At 41.4% G+C, this 22,195-nt stretch overlaps 1 protein-coding gene across 1 annotated transcript; it reads right to left on the reverse strand.

Moving 5' to 3' along the window:
* Positions 1-3,071: 3,071 nt before the first annotated feature.
* Positions 3,072-21,667, reverse strand: eif2d (eukaryotic translation initiation factor 2D). Its single transcript, XM_080030343.1, has 15 exons — positions 21,451-21,667; positions 20,192-20,382; positions 20,005-20,088; positions 19,819-19,909; positions 19,613-19,720; positions 18,751-19,022; positions 18,334-18,451; positions 18,205-18,250; positions 18,006-18,112; positions 17,039-17,194; positions 9,986-10,075; positions 9,323-9,418; positions 6,882-7,002; positions 3,954-4,128; positions 3,072-3,872 (listed from the first exon to the last, which is right to left on the reverse strand). Exons 1-15 carry the CDS (start codon positions 21,504-21,506, stop codon positions 3,802-3,804), a joined length of 1,782 nt encoding a protein of 593 aa, XP_079886469.1. The 5' UTR covers positions 21,507-21,667; the 3' UTR covers positions 3,072-3,801.
* Positions 21,668-22,195: the final 528 nt, after the last annotated feature.

The following is a 22,195-nucleotide window of genomic DNA, read 5'->3' on the forward strand; positions in this document are numbered from 1 at the left end:
AAAAAAACTTGGTTTCTTTAATAAAAACATTTACTGACACATAGTCTTCGAGGAAGTTTGTACATGCACTTTCCAGGTGTCTGGCAGCAGAGGTAATTATCTGATGGCAGTCATAACCAGTTAATGACTGTTTAACTCTGCAGACAACAATGCCTTTAATTGAACTGTGACTCCATAAAACTCAATTTCATTTTCTTTATTACTGTGTTTTTACTCATTCTGATCCCTCTATTAAAGAAGTGAGATAGCTTTTCCTCAATGTCAACAATCCTGACACACATCCCCACTGTTTACATGGCAGTTTAAATTTCAGAATTAATTTCCTGCATTTGGTGTCTGCACCCAGAGCAAACAAACAAGAAGCCTCCACTTGACAGCCAACGTCATTGCTGTGCCGAAAGGCCTATTTCACAGCAGATAGAGAACATGGATTTGGTTCATTTTATTATTTTACTTATACTTATACAGCTGTGCTTTTTCTACTGAGACATGGCAACATATTTGCTGTGACAAAGGTATCTTGTCACAGGAACCGAGTTCAGTGCACCAGACAAGCAGCCAGCTTCAGGGAAATAACTGAGCTAAATCAGTTTGACAGAGATAAAATCTATTGTGTTAAAATGAGGGTATTTCCAGGGAAGGAAATGCAGTGGACTTATGCGATTTACGGGTAGCACTTGTGGGTCACTTCCTGAAGGGACAGAAGTTAAGTTAGTTAACCAATGTCACGTCAATTTATGTATATGGCATAATAGTAATTTGACTCAGGGGGCTTCTAATCTTTTATACATAGTCACCCTCTGTCCTTAGACCCCTAGACTGCGATAAGGATAAAGGGGAATAAAACTCGCCCCCAAAATACTTAAATGGCGACAAACTGGAGAAAAAATTACTCGCTGGGTGAGAAACAGAGGGCTGATCACTGTGTCATGCACAACGGACAGACATGTACATTTGTAATTAAGAATGGTGGTGGGATCTCCTTTTCAAATGTTTAGGCCTATCTGCTATTGGCTAAAATAAGTTAAATGGTGATAGAACAGAGGACATTCTCCCTAACCCATGAAAAACAAGAATACAATACTGACATCGTGTTGGTACAAGCATTATTTACAATTTCAACTTCAATTGTACACCATTATTTTACATATCCCACGACAAAGTGGGATATTAGAAAAATAATTATATTTCTTAAAAGGTATGTTTGGCCTCTCCAAGTGTTTGAGTCCAATTTTTCTTTTTCTCAGACAGATTTACCTTTCTCTTTGCTTATTGATCAGTAGCTATTTAGCTTTTACTGTTAGCCTTTAGGAAGTTAGCAGCAACAAAAGGATTTGGGCTGCAGGAGAACTGCACTCCATTGGCTAAGCCTGCCCAGTTGCCTCAGCTGTCCAGGCTGGCCACACAGTTTTAGGTGAATAAAGGTCACAGTTGAGGTTAACAAGGATATGTCACGAGATACTATCAAGTTCCATTTATTTCATTTTCTAAGTTATTCATTTATTTAAATAACTTCACAATCAGCACCCCACTCCACTTGGTCTCAGCAATAGCCCACACCCACCAAGAGTAAAGTAAATCGGATGAATGGTTGGCAAGAAACTCGAAGGACAGACAAACGGAGAGACAGACAGACAGACAGACAGACAGACACACACACACACACAGGCGTCTTCCTTCACAATCAAATTATAAATAATATCATTATAGTGGTAGGTACACTGAAATGGATTGATCTTTTAAGATGACGTAGATTTTTTATGTATTTATATGCTAAAGTTCCAAATAACCACGTGCACTGCTAAGGACTTGAAATAGAATTGTTTTGTTAACTGTGTATAATTTCATTAGCCACTTTGCCTTTTGGCTGTACATGAACCTGGGAAAAGCAAAACTTTTAATACAATAGTTCACTTTTATTGTAATCACTATTAAACTGCCAAAGCTTTATTTGCATTGATAGGAACATTATTGTCCATCACATTAGGTGTCCATTACATGGATATAGATATATTTGACCTGCCTTCTGACCCTACAAGATCCAAGACAAACAGCCAGCCTTTACTTCGCTGTTGCTCTTGGAGGACTGTATATAACAACAGGCCTCACTCACAGCAGCTCACCAAAGTAAAAACCTACTTGGCAATAAAGTTGATTCTCAATCTGACTTTATTTTGTTGATTTAATAGATCCAAACTATTATGGTTTCTCTTTTTAAAATCTGAGGGAATTCACTGGCTGCTACATCACCCCTCGCTGGACCGTCTGGCTTCTAGTGGCACACAAGTTATTTCCCATCAGGAACCCGCAGTGATTGTTTAAGAAATCTGAGTCATTGTTTTGCCGCTTAATTTTTTTGTTGAACATCAGGACGATATCATGGTATAAAATAACATGCCACTGCGGGCTTGAATATTCTTCCTGTCCATCAATCAATCAATCAATAAACAATAAGGTAGGACTGTAAGTAGCCTCAGATGTGAAAACCCCAAAACACCTTTATCTATTCAGATATTCTCTAATCTGGGCTATACCGTATATAGTGGCTGAATAGTGGGAAGATGCACTTCAGGGAAGTTTCAGAAATAAAGTTAACGTATAAGCTAAAAAGCTGACGATTTTAAAAAGTGAGGGGAACATTTCACCTTGGTGGAAAATGCACCTTTGAGTGTACAGGATGTCAGGATCTGTACCAAACTGCCATCAGGAAAACAACAGATCAGCACAAATTCCAACCGGAATACCACTTAACGACCCAAAATATAAAAATAAAAAAAAATCTATAAACATGATAAAGACTCTGAAAGAATATTGGTCAAAGACCTGACCTCAACAAGTTAAATCCATCACTAAAACACAAACAATAAAAGTCATATAAGAATTATGGCTTATTCTTCGAGGAGCTTGAAAACATCTCCCCAGGAGAAAAATAAGAGTTCCTTAAGTGTAGTGAGTTCCCCAATGTACAATACTGCAGTTATGAATTAAAGAAAAAAACACAAACACAGGCTTGTTTAAGACAGGTTCCTGCTATTTTTATTATATCCTTGTCTTGTTTCTTTAGTGAAATCCATGTTTTGAACAAATATAAAGTACATATCTTGAAATGGGTCCATTTAGAAACTTTTATATAGACTTTTAGGGATCCCACTACTTAGCAACTTTGACCCCCTTGAAAGTCAGTTTTTAAAAACGACATCCATCATAAGGATCCTGAACCTCAACTGTATGAGTGGCGCTTTACAAGTGCTGATGTGAAAATACAGGTTCAGAACTGCTATACAGAGATGCTATTCTTGCCTTGGTCACCGATCCAAATCTATTAAGTCCTCGGTTTAATATGTGAATTTTATGTATATACAGGGACTATAGCTTTCCACTGAAAAGTGTGGTTAAATTTTTTTTTTAATTTTCATTTATTTTTTAAGTAAAATATTTTGAAAACGTCAACCTAACACTGGAGACATTTATTTGAATATTTTGAGAGCCATTGTAAAATGATTAAATTCATCTTGTTTATTTATTTTGAAGAGAAAAAGTCTCTTCAGCAGCAGAAACAGATTACTTTGAGATGAATCAATCCTGGTCTGGTTTAAATGTGAGTCATGAGTAAATGTACACTGAATTATCTCTTTGAGCCAAATCAGAACAAGAACAGTTTTAAGACTTCATTCATCAACTCGCCGAAGATGATGGTGAATCAACGTATTACATGAATGACCAACAGTTTGTTGTTGTTGTGTTTAATGCAGTAGAACAGCTTTAAAGACAGTCAATGATTAGTATTGCATGGTTGAAATGCTACTTCTTCTTGCCAGCTTTTGGAGCTTTCTCTAGGCCTTGTATGTACTTGCGAGGAATTTGATAATGATCTGAAATTGAAATACAAGATTAAAAACAATTGAGGTTATTTGTACAAAACAAGCAATTTAGAGGCAATCATAAAATACTACCTAGCAGCAATTTGCTGACTTGAGGAATCTGGCTGCCTTGGATCTGGACCAGCACTTTGTCCTTGGATCCGGGGATGGGTTGTAAGACGGAGCTGGCCTGGACTCTGCGCTGCAAAGCAGTGGCCACAACTGCAGGATCCAAACCGTACACCTCCAGGTTCTTTATTAGGGTCACCTACAGGGAGCATGTAGAAACAATTGGAGCAAGCTATCTGCCACACAGTTCAGAGGGCACTGACAGGTTTGATTTAAAATGAGGGCTGTCAAGCGATTAAAAAAATGTATCTAATTAATTACAGGCTCTGTAATTAATTAATCTAAATTAATCGCATACCTTTATGACACTTTTATGCCTGTTTATAAACAGCTGTATAGCTTACTACAGTTTGTTTCTCTCTCTCTCTCTCTCTCTCTCTCTCTGTCTCTCGTAACTTCTGTCTCCTCCCCTCAGCCAGGTTTCTACATGAAATAAAGTTAGGAACTAGCGCCGAATTTTCTCAAAAAAACAAGCAGACTAAATTACGACTTTCCATCTCCCACAACAGACAGCGCTGCACTGCAGGTGCGCATAGCCTATGCTGATTCATTCACCATCGTCGTACTCATAGGCAAAAATATTGACACACACGCACGCACGCACGCACGCACGCACGCACGCACGCACGCACGCACGCACGCACGCACGCACGCACGCACACACACACACACACACACACACACACACGGGGCGGGTGTCCGTTTATGCGGGAGACGAGACAGCTAGCAAACAAAATTGAGACACACGGAGGAAGATTGAGAGATACTGTTTTGAACTTACATTGTTGCACACACTCAATCAATAATGCACAGACACTGCGGAGAATAAAGTAAGATGCCTTCCTACCTTCATGCTTATTTGCCCGAAGCATCACATAAACCGTCCATAGAGCCCTCGGCCCCTTTCCCCTGCTTCTCTCTTTACTTTTCTCCCTTTTACCCGTGCGGGCCGTGCAAGCTACAGATGCAGCTGCGCACCACTTTTGCACCGGGTCAAAGGGCATTATAGAAGTGCGATTAATCTGCGTTAATTTTATTAATCGCGTTAATTTTTCTGTGATTAATTAATCGAATTTAACGCGTTAATTTGACAGCCCTATTTAAAATATCTGCTCAGAACATATACAGTCATATGAAAAAGTTTGGGAACCCCTCTCAGCCGGCATTATAATTGACTCTGCTTTCACACAAAAAAGACAAAAGTGGTATGTCTTTCATTTACCAGGAACAGCTAAGTACTGGGATGTTTTCCAAACAAAGTTTTTTTGAAAAGCAGTATTTAGTTTTATGAAATTAAATAAAATGTCAAAAACTGTCTGTGCAAAAATATGGGAACCCTTGTGGTCTTGCTGATTTTAATGCATGTAACAGCATGTAAAACTGAGGACTTTAAACACAAAATTGGTTGGATTATGTTGTTAAGCCTTGAACCTCATATAAAGGTCTGTTTAATCATGATAAAAGGTATTTTAGGTGCTTAAATGCAAGTTGCACTTCTCTTTGACTCTCTGCAGAAGTGAGACAGAATGCGATCATCAAAACAGCTCCCAAAAGATCTTAAAAACAAAGATTATTCATTGTCATGGTTTAGCGGAAGGCTACAAGAAGCTTTCCCAAAGGTTTCAATTGTCAATTTCTACTGTAAGGAACGTTGTCAGGGAATGGAAGGACACAGGCACAGTTGCAGTTAAACCCAGGTCTAGCAGACCAAGAAAAGTACAAGAGCGGCATATGCGGCGGATTGTGAGAATGGTTGCACACAACCCAAAAATCACCTCCAAAGACCTGCAAGAACATCTGGCTGCAGATTGTGTATCTGTACATGGTTCTACAATTCAGTGCAATTTGCACCAAAACATCTGTATGGCCGGGTGATGAGAAGGAAGCCCTTTCTGCGCCCACGCCACAGATACAGTTGCATGGAGTATGCAAAAGCTCATTTAGACAAGCCAGCTTCATATTGGAAGAAAATGCTTTGGACTGATGAGACAAAAATTAAGTTATTTGGTCTTTATAAAAAGCAGATGTTTTGGTGCAAATTGCGCTGAATTGTTGAACGATGTACAGATACACAATCTGCAGCCAGATGTTCTTGCAGGTCTTTGGAGGTGATCTGTGGGTTGTGTGCAACCATTCTCACAATCCTCCACCTATGCCGCTCCTGTTTTTTTCTTGGTCTGCCATGCCTGTGTTTAACTGCAACTGTGCCTGTGTCCTTCCATTTCCTGACAATGTTCCCTACAGTCGAAATTGACAATTGAAACCTTTGGGAAAGCTTCTTGTAGCCTTCCCCTAAACCATGACAATGAACAATCTTTGTTTTTCAGATCTTTTGGGAGCTGTTTTGATGATCCCATTCTGTCTCACTTCAGCAGAGAGTCAAAGAGAAGTGCAACTTGCATTTAGGCACCTAAAATACATTTTCTCATGATTAAACAGACATTTCTATGAGGTTCAAGGCTTAACAACATAATCCAACCAACTTTGTGTTTAAAGTCATCAGTTTTACATGCTGTTACAGGCATTAAAATCAACAAAACCACAAGGGTTCCTATATTTTTGCACAGCCAGTTTTTCACATTGTATTTTATTTCATACAACCAAATACTGCTTTTCAAAAAAAATTTGTTTGGAAAACATCCCAGTACTTAGTTGTTCCTGGTAAATGAAAGACATACCACTTTTATATTTTTTTGTGAAAGTAGAGTCAATTATAATGCCGGCTGAGAGGGGTTCCCAAACTTTTTCATATGACTGTATCAGCCAAATTGTCAATATCAGATGGCAGTGTTGGTTAACTACTTTGGTCCAGACTGATATACTGTACAGTTTAATTAGACCACCCGATGATCTACATTTGGCAAATTAAAGTATTGTAGCTGAAGTTCTCACCTTCTTGTTGGAACCTCGAGAAGCCACAGAGATGTCTATGGGCTCAATGTGGCCCTTCTTTCTTATCGGTGCTTGTCCGGGGAATACAACTTGATAGCACTCGTGCATTCTTGCCAGCGTCCTGTAAAAAAGGAGGTGGCATTGTTCAATCTACACAAATGTTCAACAATAGAGAGAATGAGACTGATAGTTACTGGAAATAGCTTTCCTCAAAAGAATCAAATTATAAGAACCTACAGTCCCCTCCTAAAGTATTGGAACGGTGAGGCCAATTCCTTTATTTTTGCTGTAGACTAGAAACATTTGGGTTTGAAACCAACATATGAATATGAGACAATAGATCAACATTTCAGCTTTCAATTCCAGGTATTTACATCTGGATCTGATTCACAACTGAGCAAAAGTATTGGAATAGATAGACCTCAAATAAATTAAAATTAATAAGACTTAATATTTTGTCACAAATCCTTCGCTTGCAATAACTGCATCAAGCCTGTGACCCATTGACATCACAACACTTTTGCATTCTTCTTTTGTGATGCTTTTCAAGGCTTTCACCGCAGCCTCATTCAGTTGCTGTTTGTTTTGGGGTCCCTTCGGTCTCCTCTTTAGCAGGTAAAATGCATGCTTTATAGCGTTTAAGTCTGGAGATTGACTTGGCCAGTCTAAAACCTTCCATTTCTTGCCCCTGATTAACTCCTTTGTTGTTTTTGCAGTTGTGTTGGATCATTATATTGCTGCATGATGGAGGATCTACCATATCAGTTTGGTAGCATCTTTCTTTAAATTGGCAGACCGAATGTTTCTGTATAATTCTAAGTTCATTTTGCTGCTGCCATCATGTGTTACTGTGTTGTTGTCAAGATGAACCTTTACCAAAATGATAGAAAGGCTAAAGTTTGGAGAAAGAAAGGATCTGCTCATGATCCCAAACATACAGGCTCATCTGTGAAACACAGTGGAGGCAATGTCATTGCTTGGGCTTGCATGGCTTCTTCTGGGACGGGCTCATTATTCTTCATTGATGATGTAACACATGATGGCAACAGCAAAAGGAACTCAGAAGGTTACACAAACATTTTGTCTGCCAATTTAAAGAAATACGCAACCAAAGGAGTTAATCAGGGGCAAGAAATGGAAGGTTTTAAACTGGCCAGGTCAATCTCCAGACTTAAATCCTATAGGGCATGCATTTTACCTACTAAAGAGGAGTAGCCCCTCAAAACAAACAGCAACTGAAAGAGGCTGCGGTGAAAGCATCACAAAAGAAGAATGCAAAAGTTTGGTGATGTCAATGGGTCACACAGGCTTGCTGCAGTTATTAAAAAAGAAGAATTTGAAAGCTGAAATGTTGAGCTCTTGTCTCATATTCATATTTTGGTGTCAAACCCAAATGTTTTCAGTCTACAGCAAAAATAAAGGAATTGGCCTCACTGTTCCAATACTTTTGTAGGGGACTGTATTTTACAAATTCTTCTAAGAAGATGATCACTAAGCCATGCACTTTATTACCCAGAGTAATAGCCAACTTGCATTACAGAAATGAAAAAGTGAACCTATGAACAATTACAATTCTAGTTGTCTGTATGTGGCATTTCTACAGTCCCCCAAAGTCTATTTACATTTGTCTTTGCATGGAGCTACAGAGACATAAATCGGTCTATTGAGGTCAATTTGGCCTTGGAAGACTTACCACTTCTGCAAATGGTAAACAGTGCATGCAGATCACAAACCCAAGCCTAATTATTTGTAATGATGACAAATTAAGACGTTGTTTAAAGGCTGTAACACTAGAACATAGATTAAATAACTTCCAAGACAAATCAAGGTCAATACTCATCACAAACTCACTATGAAGTAAGTCAAACAGAAATGGTTAATTCCTAATAACTCCTGAGGCTGGAAAAAGCAATGCAGGATCAGAACCACCAGATCCCAACCACTATGCTTCCCAATTATTTGACCTTCCTAAACACAACAAAATTGATTTGACTTACTGCACAAGGAGCTGAAAACTCTATGGCCCCATTTTGGTATCATAGTGTATTTAGTTTTTCAAAGTAGCCATTATAAACAAGATGTTGGGAATGTCAAAGCAGGGGTTTTGTTGTCGTGTGCACATCAGATATGGATTTAATTATGGATTTTCGTTCAGAGAATTACATTTATACATTATTCTGTAACAGTGTGTGAACATGCAGACTCACGTTGATATGTGGGTGTAGCAACCAATGACTCTTCATATTAATTCATGTATTTTTCTAAACCAACTGTAAGAAATAAAATTCCACTTCATGTATAAATACATTGTATTCCAATTGTAGTCTGCTAAAGGAGTGAAGATAAGAACATTTCAAATCTGGTATGACTATAGACTATAACGCATGAGGCTTAAAAAACACTTGGTCCCCCATGACAAAAAGAAGTAAAAAAGGCTTAACCTGCTAAAGAGGTCATCCCACTTGAGAGACTCTACATCATGGTACTCCGATTTCTCCAGCAGGCAGTCGCACAGGGTAGGGTTTATGGTCACGTAACTGGTGAGAGGGGAGAAAAGCATTCAAGCTACCTGCATTTAAAGTGGAATGATAGCACCCAACAGAGAGCTGCCTTGTTAAACTATTTCCGCGCCAGATTTTTATCTATTCACAATTTTCACGAGCTAAAAAGGAACATGAGATGTCTCATGTGTTTCGGAGTCAAATTTAACTAAAATCACATGGCCTGGGGTCAGCTCTGCCCTTTCACAAATGCCCACAGTTTTACAAAATAGGATTTGATTGTGAACTAGAAATCCATTAATAGACTTTGGTGGCAGTAGCAATGACAGTATTTTCTGTTTATGTAGTTTTACACAAGGCACTGTTTTTATTTTTCAGATAATTAAGCACCTACTTGGGGGCGCCCTTAGCTCAGTTGGTAGGGCGTCCCCCCCATGGGCCTCGGCCAGCAGCGGAGCTGGGTTCGATTCCAGCACGCGGTCGTTCTCTGCATGTCACTCCCCTCTCTGCCCCATTTCAACTCTGTCTCTAGTCTACACTATCAATAAAGCATAACAAATGCCAAAAAATATCTTAAAAAAAGAAAATTAAGCTTCTACTTACTTCTTATTATTTTCATCCACCAAGTCATTCTTCTTTACATATTCTGTGACAATATCTCTCACTTCAGCCGGCTGCAGTATGGTTCCTTTTCTGTAGAGGCAGCAGAGCACACCAGAGTACATGAACACATTTAATAAATTATTTTGACAACACATGCCATGCCAATACAGCTTTTTTATTGAAAACACAATGACAAAAGAAAGGAAAACGATATCACAGTATCGTCGTCTTAGGGAGTTTTTAAGGCTTTCATAATGCTTCAAATGCTTCTTCATAATTTAAAACCAATAAAAAAATAGTTGAGTTTGCAAACCAAGACCATTTGTATTCATTGTTTTACAAGGGCCAGATCCACAAAGAATGGATAGTGTGCGCTACTAGCTCCATGATATGCTAAACAAATAGCACCCACAATCCGCCCCATTTTAGCACCTTACCCACAAAAGAATTTGCTCTAATCATGTGACATCGTCGCAAACAAGCCCAGACAGTTTGGCGTCTGAGCGCAATTTGCCTTCCCCTAAAGTGAGTAAGTGGATCTCTTCCCAGTGTTTCAGGTGGCACCGTGTGCTTTTACACACTTCCCGGCATACTTTAAGACACATACAATACTCTGCTAGCTTGGTATACCAATTACTGTATTACCAAATAAATACAAATCTTGAAATTACATTCACATCATGCGTGAATTATAAATGTTTAATTTCAAAAGTTTAATAACTACCGGACAACAGATGCATCGTACTTGTCTGTAAAGTCCATTCGTGGGTCATGTGTAAGACCAAGCATAAGACTGACTGCTCTGTTATTAAGATCTTAGAAGTCAGCGGGTTGGTAGACACAGACCACTATGGTAAGAAAACAAGGGAAACACTAGAGAGTATTATGGCTTGAATTATGTTTAATAATTAAGTTATAGAAGGTCAGGTTCAACAGAGAGTTCTTTGAGTCTTTGCTGGCAGGGGTTGTGGATAAGGATGACATTTATACCAGTGATTCTTGAGAACCGGGACAAAAGGCCGTCTTCCATATGTAACTGCTGTTATCTCCAAAAATAAAAATATTTAAAATTGTAGATGTTATTAGGGATTAAGAATAGAATGTCTGGAGCACAATTATCCCCTTTAATTTAATTTAATATGTCAAATATATGACACTTGTTATCTTCTCACGACGTCCAAAACAGTGTGTTCACAGAGAGGGTTTCAATCTTTCATATGCAATAAAACCTGCTAAAAATGTACTTTAATAATTAAAAAGTGCTTTTTTCATCAAAAGCAACACAAAATAATCTCTCATATCAATAAAAACTGTTTTTCTTCAACACATTCATGTTTATATGGTTTCAAAGTGGGGGGAACACTTTTTGTCACCACCGTCAGACAATCCATTAAAATGTAATAAAATCAGCCAAAATAAGGGGCAGCTGTCACTATGAAGGACCTCTTGTCACATTCTACCTCTGCAGAGTACATTAGAGTCAGACAGGCTCTGTTTTTTGGTGTCTGACGGTGTTGTTGACACAAAATAAGGAATGACAAGCTAAAAAGCCCATTTTGATAAGGAATGGCAAGCTAAAAAGCCCATTTTGATAAAAAGGACAAAAGCTGGGAGGTTGTGGGGCGCCCTTAGCTCAGTTGGTAGGGCGTCCCCCCCCCCGGGCCGGGCCCAGCAGCAGACCCGGGTTCGATTCCCACCCGTGGTCGTTCTCTGCATGTCACTCCCCTCTCTCTGCCCCAATTCACCTCTGTCTCTCTGCGCTATCAATAAAGCATAAAAATGCCCCAAAAATATCTTAAAAAAAAAAGCTGTGAGGTTGTGTCAAACCTTAGCTCAGTAGCTTAGTATATGTTGGATACATACAAGCAATTTAATTTGCCTAAACATAGGTTCTTTTTCTAACTTCGTTCGGTGTTTCACTATGGGAATCGCCTTGGCGTGACCCTACTACGGAAGCTCCAATTACACCACGTCTGTCCTTGACAGACAGGTCGGACTGTGCCACGGGGCCCCGCCCCCTGCACTTATACAGTCGACCATCCCTCCTCACATCATTCTCGCTTTCTTCCCGTGAGAAAGCTACTCAAGCTCCCTCAGCTCATCTAGGCTAGCTTTAACTGTTTAACAGTTCACAGACGTGCCGTCAAGGATTCCGTCGCCGAACGCGGTTACAGGCTTTTAACCTGGATAGCCTGAGTAAGTACTTCGTAAGAAGTTATCTGTTTTCTACACTGTATTATCCAGACAGTGTCCGCGTAAAGGTGAGCTGCTACTCCGGCTACACTGTATTTGTTTACCGGTGTCGCTGGTTACGGTGTAGTTTATATTTTACGGCTAACGTGGCACAGTTAGCATTAGCTTGCTAACTGAGCCAAAACACCCAGAGTTTAGCTAACGCATCAGGGCGAGCAAACTGTCTATACGCTGTTAGCATCGGGCTAAACCCCGTTTACTAGCACCATAATTTACCGAAAGGCCACGCATTACGGTGCGCCTATTTCGGCTAAAGTTTTCAACTTTTCTCTTCTTTGTCCAGTCGCTATGTCTTCGTCCGCCACCCCCGCCAAAGGGTTGGAGCCGAAGGTCAACAAGGCTGTATCACGCCTGTGCCCCGCGTCATGCGGGGCGTCCATATCAGGCAGGGACCCTCACCCAATGTGTATAGCTTGTATGGGCATTAAACATGCTCAAACTTTGCTAGCTGACCCGCATTCATGCACTCACTGTGCATCAATGCCAGAGAAAATACTGGAAAGGAGGCTAACGGCCCCCACACACATCCTGCGTCTACCTCTGGAGCGCGTCGCCTCACCTTACTGCTGCGTCTCTCGGACTTTTCTCGGACACACATGCAACGTCTCAGCAGCTGCTGCTGCTGCAGCGCTGCTTCTAAAAGCCCTATCTTTCTACATAGAGTTTTCATAGATAATTCCCATTAAAAATGAAGTTCTTTCATGTCATCTATGATGCATATGATTTATATTGAGTCTGGACAGTAATCTGTGCGCCCCATTGCCATTTTTTTTCTTTTTTTTGCCATATTTTCGCTTGTTGGAAGTTTTATTTTGAAGGGGACACACCAGGAAATGGTGAAACTACAGCGAAAGCTGCCAGTATGAAGTCAATATGACTCTCAGCAGAGTATTTCAAAAAGCAATTTACTGATTTATACGGGAGAGAGAGAGGGGGGTGTGGTCGGGGAAGAAGAAGGCCGTAGACACAGATAGAGCAACGGAAAACTGTTGCGCTCATCATGATCTTTTTTATTTCTTCACTATATTGGATCTCTATATGTGTCATTTATCCAAAAATGAAATGCCAGAACTAATTGAAAATTAGGTTTTAAATCCCTCGGATTTTGATTGCACAATTAAATCGTGAAATAAAGGGATTATTCGCGTATACGACTGAGGGATGTTTTATTTTGAAATAAACACACCGGGTAAACGTGTAACTAGAGTGAATGCTGCTGGTATGACTGTCAGCAGAGTATTTCTCTATCAGTTAAAGCACAGAGACGCGAGAGAGACGCGCTGCTCTCAGAAAAAAAATAGGCGAGCCTCCTGAGGTGAAGGGGAGCGTCGCTGCAGACGTGCCTCCGACGCGCCTCAGCAGTGCGTCTGAGGTTGGATGTGTGCTCGCTCTACGTTGATTTCACAGTCCGTGACAAAAAGTCAGACGCAGACGCGAGGTAGACGCGCAGTAGAGGTAGGATGTGTGTGGGGGCCGTAAGGGTGACAGTGGCTAACAACCAGGACCCCTCCCTGGCAGTTACCACTGCTAAAGCCTCAACGAGCACCCATCAGTCCCAAGCCACAGCTAGCTGGGCGGACATGATGGAGGCAACATCCCCGCTCGTGCCTCCGCTATTCGAGGAGCTCCTCGAGGCGGGACCGGGTGCTGAGGACGCAGAGGGCGATGCCAACTCTGACCTCCTCAACATGGATGAAATGGAGGAAGAGGAGGACGATTCCACTTTTCCTGCCCAACAGTCCAGACCCCCTAGTGCCTCTGACACTGTGCCACCAATGGACAGTAACTTGTATGAGGTTTGCAAACGGGCTGCAGCAAAATTGTGCATTCAATGGCCTGCAACCCCGGATGCTGAAGGGGAAGAGAGAGACCTGTATGACGGCAAAAGGCTCCCACCAGCCCAAACACCATCTAAGCAGCTCCTGCCAGCAGTTCCCATCTGCATGAAGGAAATGAGCCGCTACTGGTCCAGCCCATTTAAGAGCAAGCTTCCAACCAAGGGCTGCTCTAAGCTGGAGATCCACGGGATGGGTGAGCTGGGGTTGGCCGAACCCCCAGCCGTTGAGCCTTCAGTGGCGTACCACCTCCACCCAAACCGGCGCTCTCTCTCTGCTTCTTCGGGCATCTCTCTGCCTGATAAGATGGACCGTCTCACCGCATCCACTTACCAAAGGATGTATAAGTATGCAGCACAGTCAGTATGCTCACTCAATGCCATGACACTGCTGTCTGCATATCAAGCTGAAATACTTGAGGAAATGGGTCGCCAGCTGGACTCTGGGTCACCTAACCCTGCCCTCTGGGATGAACTTTGCATTGTAAATGATCTCGTCCTGCGCTCCTCACGGGGCGCAGTTCAGGGCTGTGGCCGAGTTATGGGACTTGCAGTCTCAGGTGAGAGAGCGTTATGGCTCAATCTCTCCGGACTGGCTGACGCACAGAAAGCTGAGGTCATGGATGCAGCATATGACCCAACCAAGGGTCTGTTTGGTCCAGCTCTGGAGAAGATGAGAGATACCAGCACTCTCAGAAAACAAGAAGGAGAAGCCTTCGATCACTGCCTTCCCAGAAAACAGGCTCCCCGCCCGCCCCAACCAACGATGTCAGGCTTTACTGCCTCGGCAACGGCGGCAAAGGGAAAACAAGGGGGAAGCAGGCCTCAGAGAGCCTACAAACCAGCCCACACAGCTGGCCCACAGACTAACCAACAGCCTAGGTCAGAGAACCCAAGGCCATGGGGCAAACACTCCCTCGCTGCTGCGGCAGCCAGGAACCTAACGCTCCCAGCTTCTCTCTCTCCCCCTCCCATGAAGAAAATAAAACTGGTGGGGGCAGAGAAAAGCCCCAAGTTTCATGGTTCAGGGACCTGGATAGGTTCAAGTTTTCCAGGTGCCTTTTTCTCAGTCTCTCCCGCCTCACGTTCAGAGCGAGGTGAGACAGGGGCAACAAGTAACACAGTGTCAGCAAGCATTTTCACTCAGTTTAAATGTGAAAACAATAAACCATGCATTTTCACAGCCGGGCCAAGGGTGAAATGCACAACCCAAAACAAAATAAATTAAAGTCTTGGCCCCTATATTCCCATAGGGGGAGCTCACACTCCTCCTGTGAGAGCAGACCTCTCCCCTCTGTTCCCGAGGGTGACGTCATTGAAGCACAGCCACATAAGCCCTCTCGCCGCGCGAGTAGAGCAGTGGCGCGCATGCGCAGTTCACCCGTGGATTCTCTCCACTATTTCACAGGGTTACAGACTGCAATTTGCTATGAAACCACCCAGATTCAACGGTGTGTTAGTTTCTATGGCCAAAGGGGCCATAGAAACGTATTGCATATGGCTTCGGGAGACATATGCAATACGGGAGTGGTCTATATCTCCCATAGTGAAACACTGAACGAAGTTAGAAAAATAACTTTGGGTTACTTAACGTAATCCCTGGTTCTTTGATAACAGAGTGAGGTGTTTCACCAACACGTCCCTCCTTGCGTTTACACGGAAAGAAACCGTTATAGAATGATGTGAGGAGGGATGGTCGACTGTATAAGTGCAGGGGGCGGGGCCCCCGTGGCACAGTCCGACCTGTCTGTCAAGGACAGACGTGGTGTAATTGGAGCTTCCGTAGTAGGGTCACGCCGAGGCGATTCCCATAGTGAAACACCTCACTCTGTTATCAAAGAACCAGGGATTACGTTAAGTAACCCAAAGGTTTGTATTTTTTCAACATTGCACCCTGTTTTGTCCCACTTTTCAAGAATCACTGATACACTAAATACTTGCCTCAATGATGTTCATAAGATGTGTTTCTCAAGAGAAGTCACTTTAACATGTCACAGACGGAATAGCATATAGGTGTAAATAACAAAGATGAATGATGGTTTCTTCACTTTCAGATCTTGGTATTGTGTCTCACGGACTCACTGGGACACTTGAATAGAACAGAGAAATTATTATTGTTATTAGTAACCCCTGTGCTTTTCCTGCTATGACAAGTCTAAATGGCTGCTGTAAAAATGGCCTTGTAGAGCGAAAAGTAATATTCAAGGAATGTTGTCATTGTTGCTAATGTCTGCCCCCTGGGGATAAATAAAGTTTTCTTGAATCTTGACTCTTGAAGGAATGTACATGACAAACCATTCCACAATGCAACTTATTAATGTTTTGGATGCTGTCAGTGATGTTGAGAATAAGTTCTAAATGTCAATGTACTGATCTTATGAAGAGAAACAACTGGTCCTCAAGGGGAGGGATTTCAGATACAGATATTTCAGATACAACACATTAGAATATGAACTGCGTGACTTGTGTCATAGTAAAATTGTCTTGCTACACAGGGAGTTCAGAGGTTGAAGCCAAGCCCCAACCTCAGCGATTTTTACCAGCATCCAATAAGGAAGTGACCACAACTGTAGTAACCAGGAAGTGCCACTGGGGGGTGGTGCCAAGACCGAGCAGTTTTTCTTTGACTCACTTGTTAGATAGGCCGTTTTCAAAGTCTTATTAAACCTATTTACAGCCTGGGCCACAAAACCATTTTAGTCTGTATGTTTAGGTCATATGTCAATGACAACACTCTGGAGAGTGAATTTTTTTTGGATTATTGGATGCCGTGTGAATAACTGAGGTCAGCTCGGATGCCACATCCATATTATTTACAATCTATGGTTGAAGCCCATAACATAATTTAGTGTCATACTCAAGTAAATGTGTGGAGGATCGCAGACAAGCAAGATACAACTCCCTCTGCAAATATGTGGATGCGTTGTTGAGTCTTTGGGTTAAGTAAAGCACATCCACACACACACCTCTTGTTTGCATCTAAGAAGAGAGGCTCCAGTCGAGGCGACACAGAGTATGTGGTGGTGATCTCAGGAGGTCGGTACGGAGTTTCTGCTTCCCCTCCATCCTGCACGGGGGCCACTTCGATGTCTGCCTCCCCGGGAACGTTGAAGGAACGCAGTCTATAAAGTGTTAATGCAATAAAAAAGGAGAAGCAAAAGGCCAAGTCAGTCGGAATGTGGGTGCATGTGAGTTGGAATCTCAGTCAAGAATATCTTTATGTTGAGGCTAGGGCTGTCAAGCGATTAAAATAATTAATCTAATTAATTACAGGCTCTGTGATTAATTAATCTAAATTAATCGCATACTTTTATGACACTTTTATACGTGTTTATAAACGGCTGTATAGCCTGCTACAGTTTGTTTCTCTCTCTCGCTCTCTGTCTCTCGTAACTTCTGTCTCCACAACAGACAGCGCTGCACTGCCACAGATGCCGATTCATTCACCATCGTCGTACTCATAGGCAAAAATATTGACACACACACACACACACACACGGGGCGGGTGTCGGTTTACGCGGGAGACGAGACAGCTAGCAAACAAAATTGAGACAGACGGAGGAAGATTGAGAGATACTGTTTTGAACCTATACATTGTTGCACCCACTAAATCACAGACACTGCGGAGAATAAAGTAACATGTCTTCCGACCTTCATGCTTATTTGCCCAAAGCATCCCATAAACCGTCCATAGAGCCCTCGGCCCTGCCCTTTCCTCTGCTTCTCTCTTTACTTTTCTCCCTTTCACCCGTGCGGGCTGTGTATGCAAGCTTCAGGTGCAGCTGCGCACCACTTTTGCACCGGGTCAAAGGGCATTATAGAAGTGCGATTAATCTGCGTTAATTTTTTTAATCGCGTTAATTTTTCTGTGATTAATTAATCGAAATTAACGCGTTAATTTGACAGCCCTAGTTGAGGCGGGGTTTGGCTCACTCTCGATTTTTCCAGTCCACTTCAACAATGCTCTCCACTCCCTTGGCCAGTTCTTTCACTCGCACGAGGTTATGCTGCTGCTGCATCGCCTGTAGAAACTTAGATAGCTATTGTAAAAAAACATTAAATACATGCTTAGCGATGGAGTTAAATTAGTCTGTTTATAAATGTATGTATTATATCATATTTATAGTTAAACCTTTTTATAGCTGGATTTCTTGATATCAAGTTGCTTTCCACTTGGGCTAGAGAAAGAAAAAAAGGAGATGTTTTCAATACCATATCGATTCAGTCATCACATTTTCTTGACAGATGAATTGTACTTTACCAGCAGGAGAACATGTGGTTTCGGAGAAATGTACTGGTCAGCAGAGGGAGCTCTGACTTCTTCACCTTGCTCTTGAGAGCGTGGAGAAAACACTGCAACAGTAGGGCGTCCATTGTCTCTGTCAAATCGGGGAATGACCTGGGTCAAATCTTTTTCTCTCTTAACACATTTTCACTTTGCCGGATCAAAACAATTCTCCAGTTGTATCAACAAAACACAAATATAAAGTCACAAAAATAGGTCTGTAAGCCATCAAGCCTGCCATGCAACCATTTAACAGGAAATGTTTAAATTTGATTAATCCCGGGATAAATGTGCTGGTGAAGCTTAGTCTCATTAAAAGCTGATTCAGTGAAACAGTTCCTTTTTGAATGACATTGTAATAAATTGGATAGGAGATATGACTTAATGGGGTACCTTGTGGCATTTTCTGATCATCCTGGTTCCCTTCCTCTTCCCCAATGACCTTTTCACCCTTCTCTTCTTCCTCCTGCTCAGCCAGACTCAACTCCTCCATAGCACAACAGGCCTTGTCCGGGACCGTCTCACCAGGACTCGAATTCTTATCCAGACACTTCTCAGCCTCTTCCTCTTCTTCCCCATCCTCTTCATATTCGTCTCCATTAACTCCTAGCCCTTCACTGTCGGCCTCCGGTAAAGAAGGCGGACCTGACTTGTCTCCAAAAGCCCTGAAAAAAGGGGGTATTAAAAAAACATTCCTCTGTAGAATAAAAGCTTTTTTGAGAATGCACATTTTTAGAGGGTTACTGGGCATAATTAAAACAGTGAGAACAATGATTGGGTGACTTTGATCAATACTATAATGTCCTTATTGAGGGAAAAGTGTGGTTATTTGGGAAATATGCAAATTTTGCTTGCTGGGCGTTAGGTGAGGAGATTGACATTGACATTATATCCGCAAACAGCTCACCTACCTTCTAACATGTTATGTGATAGCTATTTTACCCCTGAGAAAATCACCTTTGTCAAACCACAACATGAAGGTAGAACACAGACGAGATATTACTTGTAAATAACTTGTAAAAAAGTGCTGGTAGCTGCATTTTTCTACTTTCTGACTGAGACTGTTTTTCCAGTCTTTCTGCTTATCTAAGCTAACCATTACCTGGCTCTAGCTTCATAATTAATTCACACACATAAGAATGGTTTCTATATATTCTAAAATTCTGCAAGGTAGTGTCGAGCTTCCCCTTAAAAAAAAAAACTAATTCACAAAATATTCAGGACTGAAATGTGCAAAAAGATGGTAGCTACTCACCATAGATTATCCATGTACGAGTGGAGAACACACACTCCTCGCCCTTTCATAGCCGAGCTACGCATCTCTGCACTGGACACGGCCGCAGTGCCAACTGCGACAGGAGCTCTGCAAAAAAAAAAAAAAAAAAAAAAAAAAACAGCATCACATTTAAACATGCACGGACCAAGACAGAGGTCTTTCCAAAGTCTTTCATCATTACTTACCTATTGTCTACTACTGTCACAGCACAGCAGTCCCCCTGCTTCACGTCTGGGAGACCAATTGAAGGCACCACCACACCAGGCAGCATGAGATCTTTGGAGAAACACAGTTTGTGTTACATAAGAACAGACTACATTTCCACTATTAAAATTCTGTCCAGGTCTTGATTTTGGAGAAAAAAAACATACCTGCCCCTCCGATCAACTTCTGCAACACAGGAGGCCATGTCCTGAACGCTGGCAGGACAGCAGGGTAGCGCCAAAGCACATATACTAAAAAAAATGACAATGCACATCTTAAATAAGTTGCTTAAAAAGGGCTTGCAGTATTTGTAGTATCATCTAACTAACATAATAACGGGCTTTAGTTTTTAACCTGTTGGATAAAGTCGTTTTTCTAGTTCAAAGAACAGTGGATTTTTGTGAAGAACGTAAAGAGTCACCGCATCTCCTTTATGTGCATAAATCTTCACTACATTTAATTCCTCTTTATTGGGGACAAGCTCAGACAGTTCTTCAGCAGACAGTGAAGGGAGGGCTGCGGATATGTCAGCTTTGAGCTTCCTCCTAAAAAAGGTAAGAACAAACACAAATGTTATCAGTCACTGGATAGTGTCATACTACTAGTAACTGCTGCAACAGAGACATATGGTGCAAGTTTAAGACAATTTGGAAGATTGTTTCCTAGTAGATCTGAAAAAATACGACTTCCAAGTTGTCTGGAAGGCAGCATAAGTCTCTGTAGCGCCGTTAAAGGTCTGAGTTCCTACTCTTGAACTCGGAGCATATCCATCTTCCCCGACTATGAGGTACGTATTTTGAAATTACAGCTGGAATGGACAATTTTCCACAGCCGACTTGTCTGGAATGCAATAATAGTTTGCATATTTTACATATTCAATGTTTTGAATAAATTTTATTATAAGATTATATTTGCACACACATCTTTATCATGTCTTGATTGACCCATAACTTTCTCTGCAATGTGTGTTGTGTTTAATCCTGCTGGTCAAAGAAACATAATTTTACCACTGACAATGCAATTTTTTCCTTTTGTCCAAGACTTTTGTTAAATTTTCTGTCTCTGACATTTGCAGGCATTGACACACCCAGTCAAGGGGATTCCAATTAACAGAGCAATATAATGATCAGAAGCTACTAACACTAAATAACAAGATATCGAACTGGATAGGAATTGACATGAAAATGTAAATACAATTTAACCAGTATTTCAGGGATCGTTCAGGGAGAAATCTGAGATCGCTAATGAAATAATTTTACATGACAAACAAACAATGTCTTGGCAACAAGATATTTTCAACTGAGTTTGAGCTGCTTTTATCCCTTCAGCTACTGGGATTGATTGAAAATTCAGAATTGCTAACTAACAACTGATATGCAGGAGTCTGAATCTATTTAGTTTCATAGACATACATGAAGGTTAGGCAAGCACTAGACTACTGTAATATTACCAGCAATGCCAGGTGAGCTCTGATATTTGCCAAAGGTGCCTTCATGCGTTTAAAGGTGAGCTTTATGTGTAGTTTCCATTGAACTAAAATTACATAACGTGTAGTTTGGAATAAACCTCGAAAAGCAAATGTCAGTGTTGAGCTGGCAGCAGTAATGACTCGCCTGTCTGATCCTTTGATTGCAGTGTTAGACTTGACACGAAACGGTCTGGCAAACATCTTCTCAGGAAATAAAACTAAACCTCTGTGAATAATTAAGCCCGTCAGAAAACGTAACTATTTTAATCACACCAGGATATAAATTATTAAACGCCTCAGCACCAGCCAAATATATTTCTTATAACTGCTTTACAGCAGTCAGCGGTTCATCGCATGGAAGATTGGGTATCATGGTCCGACGTATATTTATGTCCGACCAGAAACTGTACAGCCAAAGCGATATAACGTTAGTTCCGTACGAGGAAAACATTTGTTAAATATTATTTACTTTTCCACACTTGTAATAGTAACAGTAATACGTTAATTTCGCCATCCCAGGGCAGGGCAAACATATACAAATATAGGCCAACATACCCAAAACACCTACGTATACATTTATAAAAAAGAAAAACACTGTAGCCTAGGCTAAAGCAGGACATTTGAAAAGGGTGAAATATAGCAAACATTATACTATAATTTTTCTAAGCCTCCATAAAGCTGATGAACAATGTGCAATAGAATAATGTGCAATATGTTTGGCTTGATATTCCTGCCTCTTCCATGCCCATCAGCCAATCAAAACTCAGGGTTTTGGAGTGACAGTTTAGGGGTAGTGTCGCTGCCCCCATGCCTCCTTCCTCTTGGCACGTGCCCGTTTGACAGGGAGATGCTGCCCTAACCATGGCCCCAACGGACACCAACTCAGTCCG

This window comes from Ammodytes marinus (genome assembly GCF_949987685.1).
Source record: "Ammodytes marinus genome assembly, chromosome: 7".
Classification (NCBI taxonomy): Eukaryota; Metazoa; Chordata; class Actinopteri; order Uranoscopiformes; family Ammodytidae; genus Ammodytes; species Ammodytes marinus.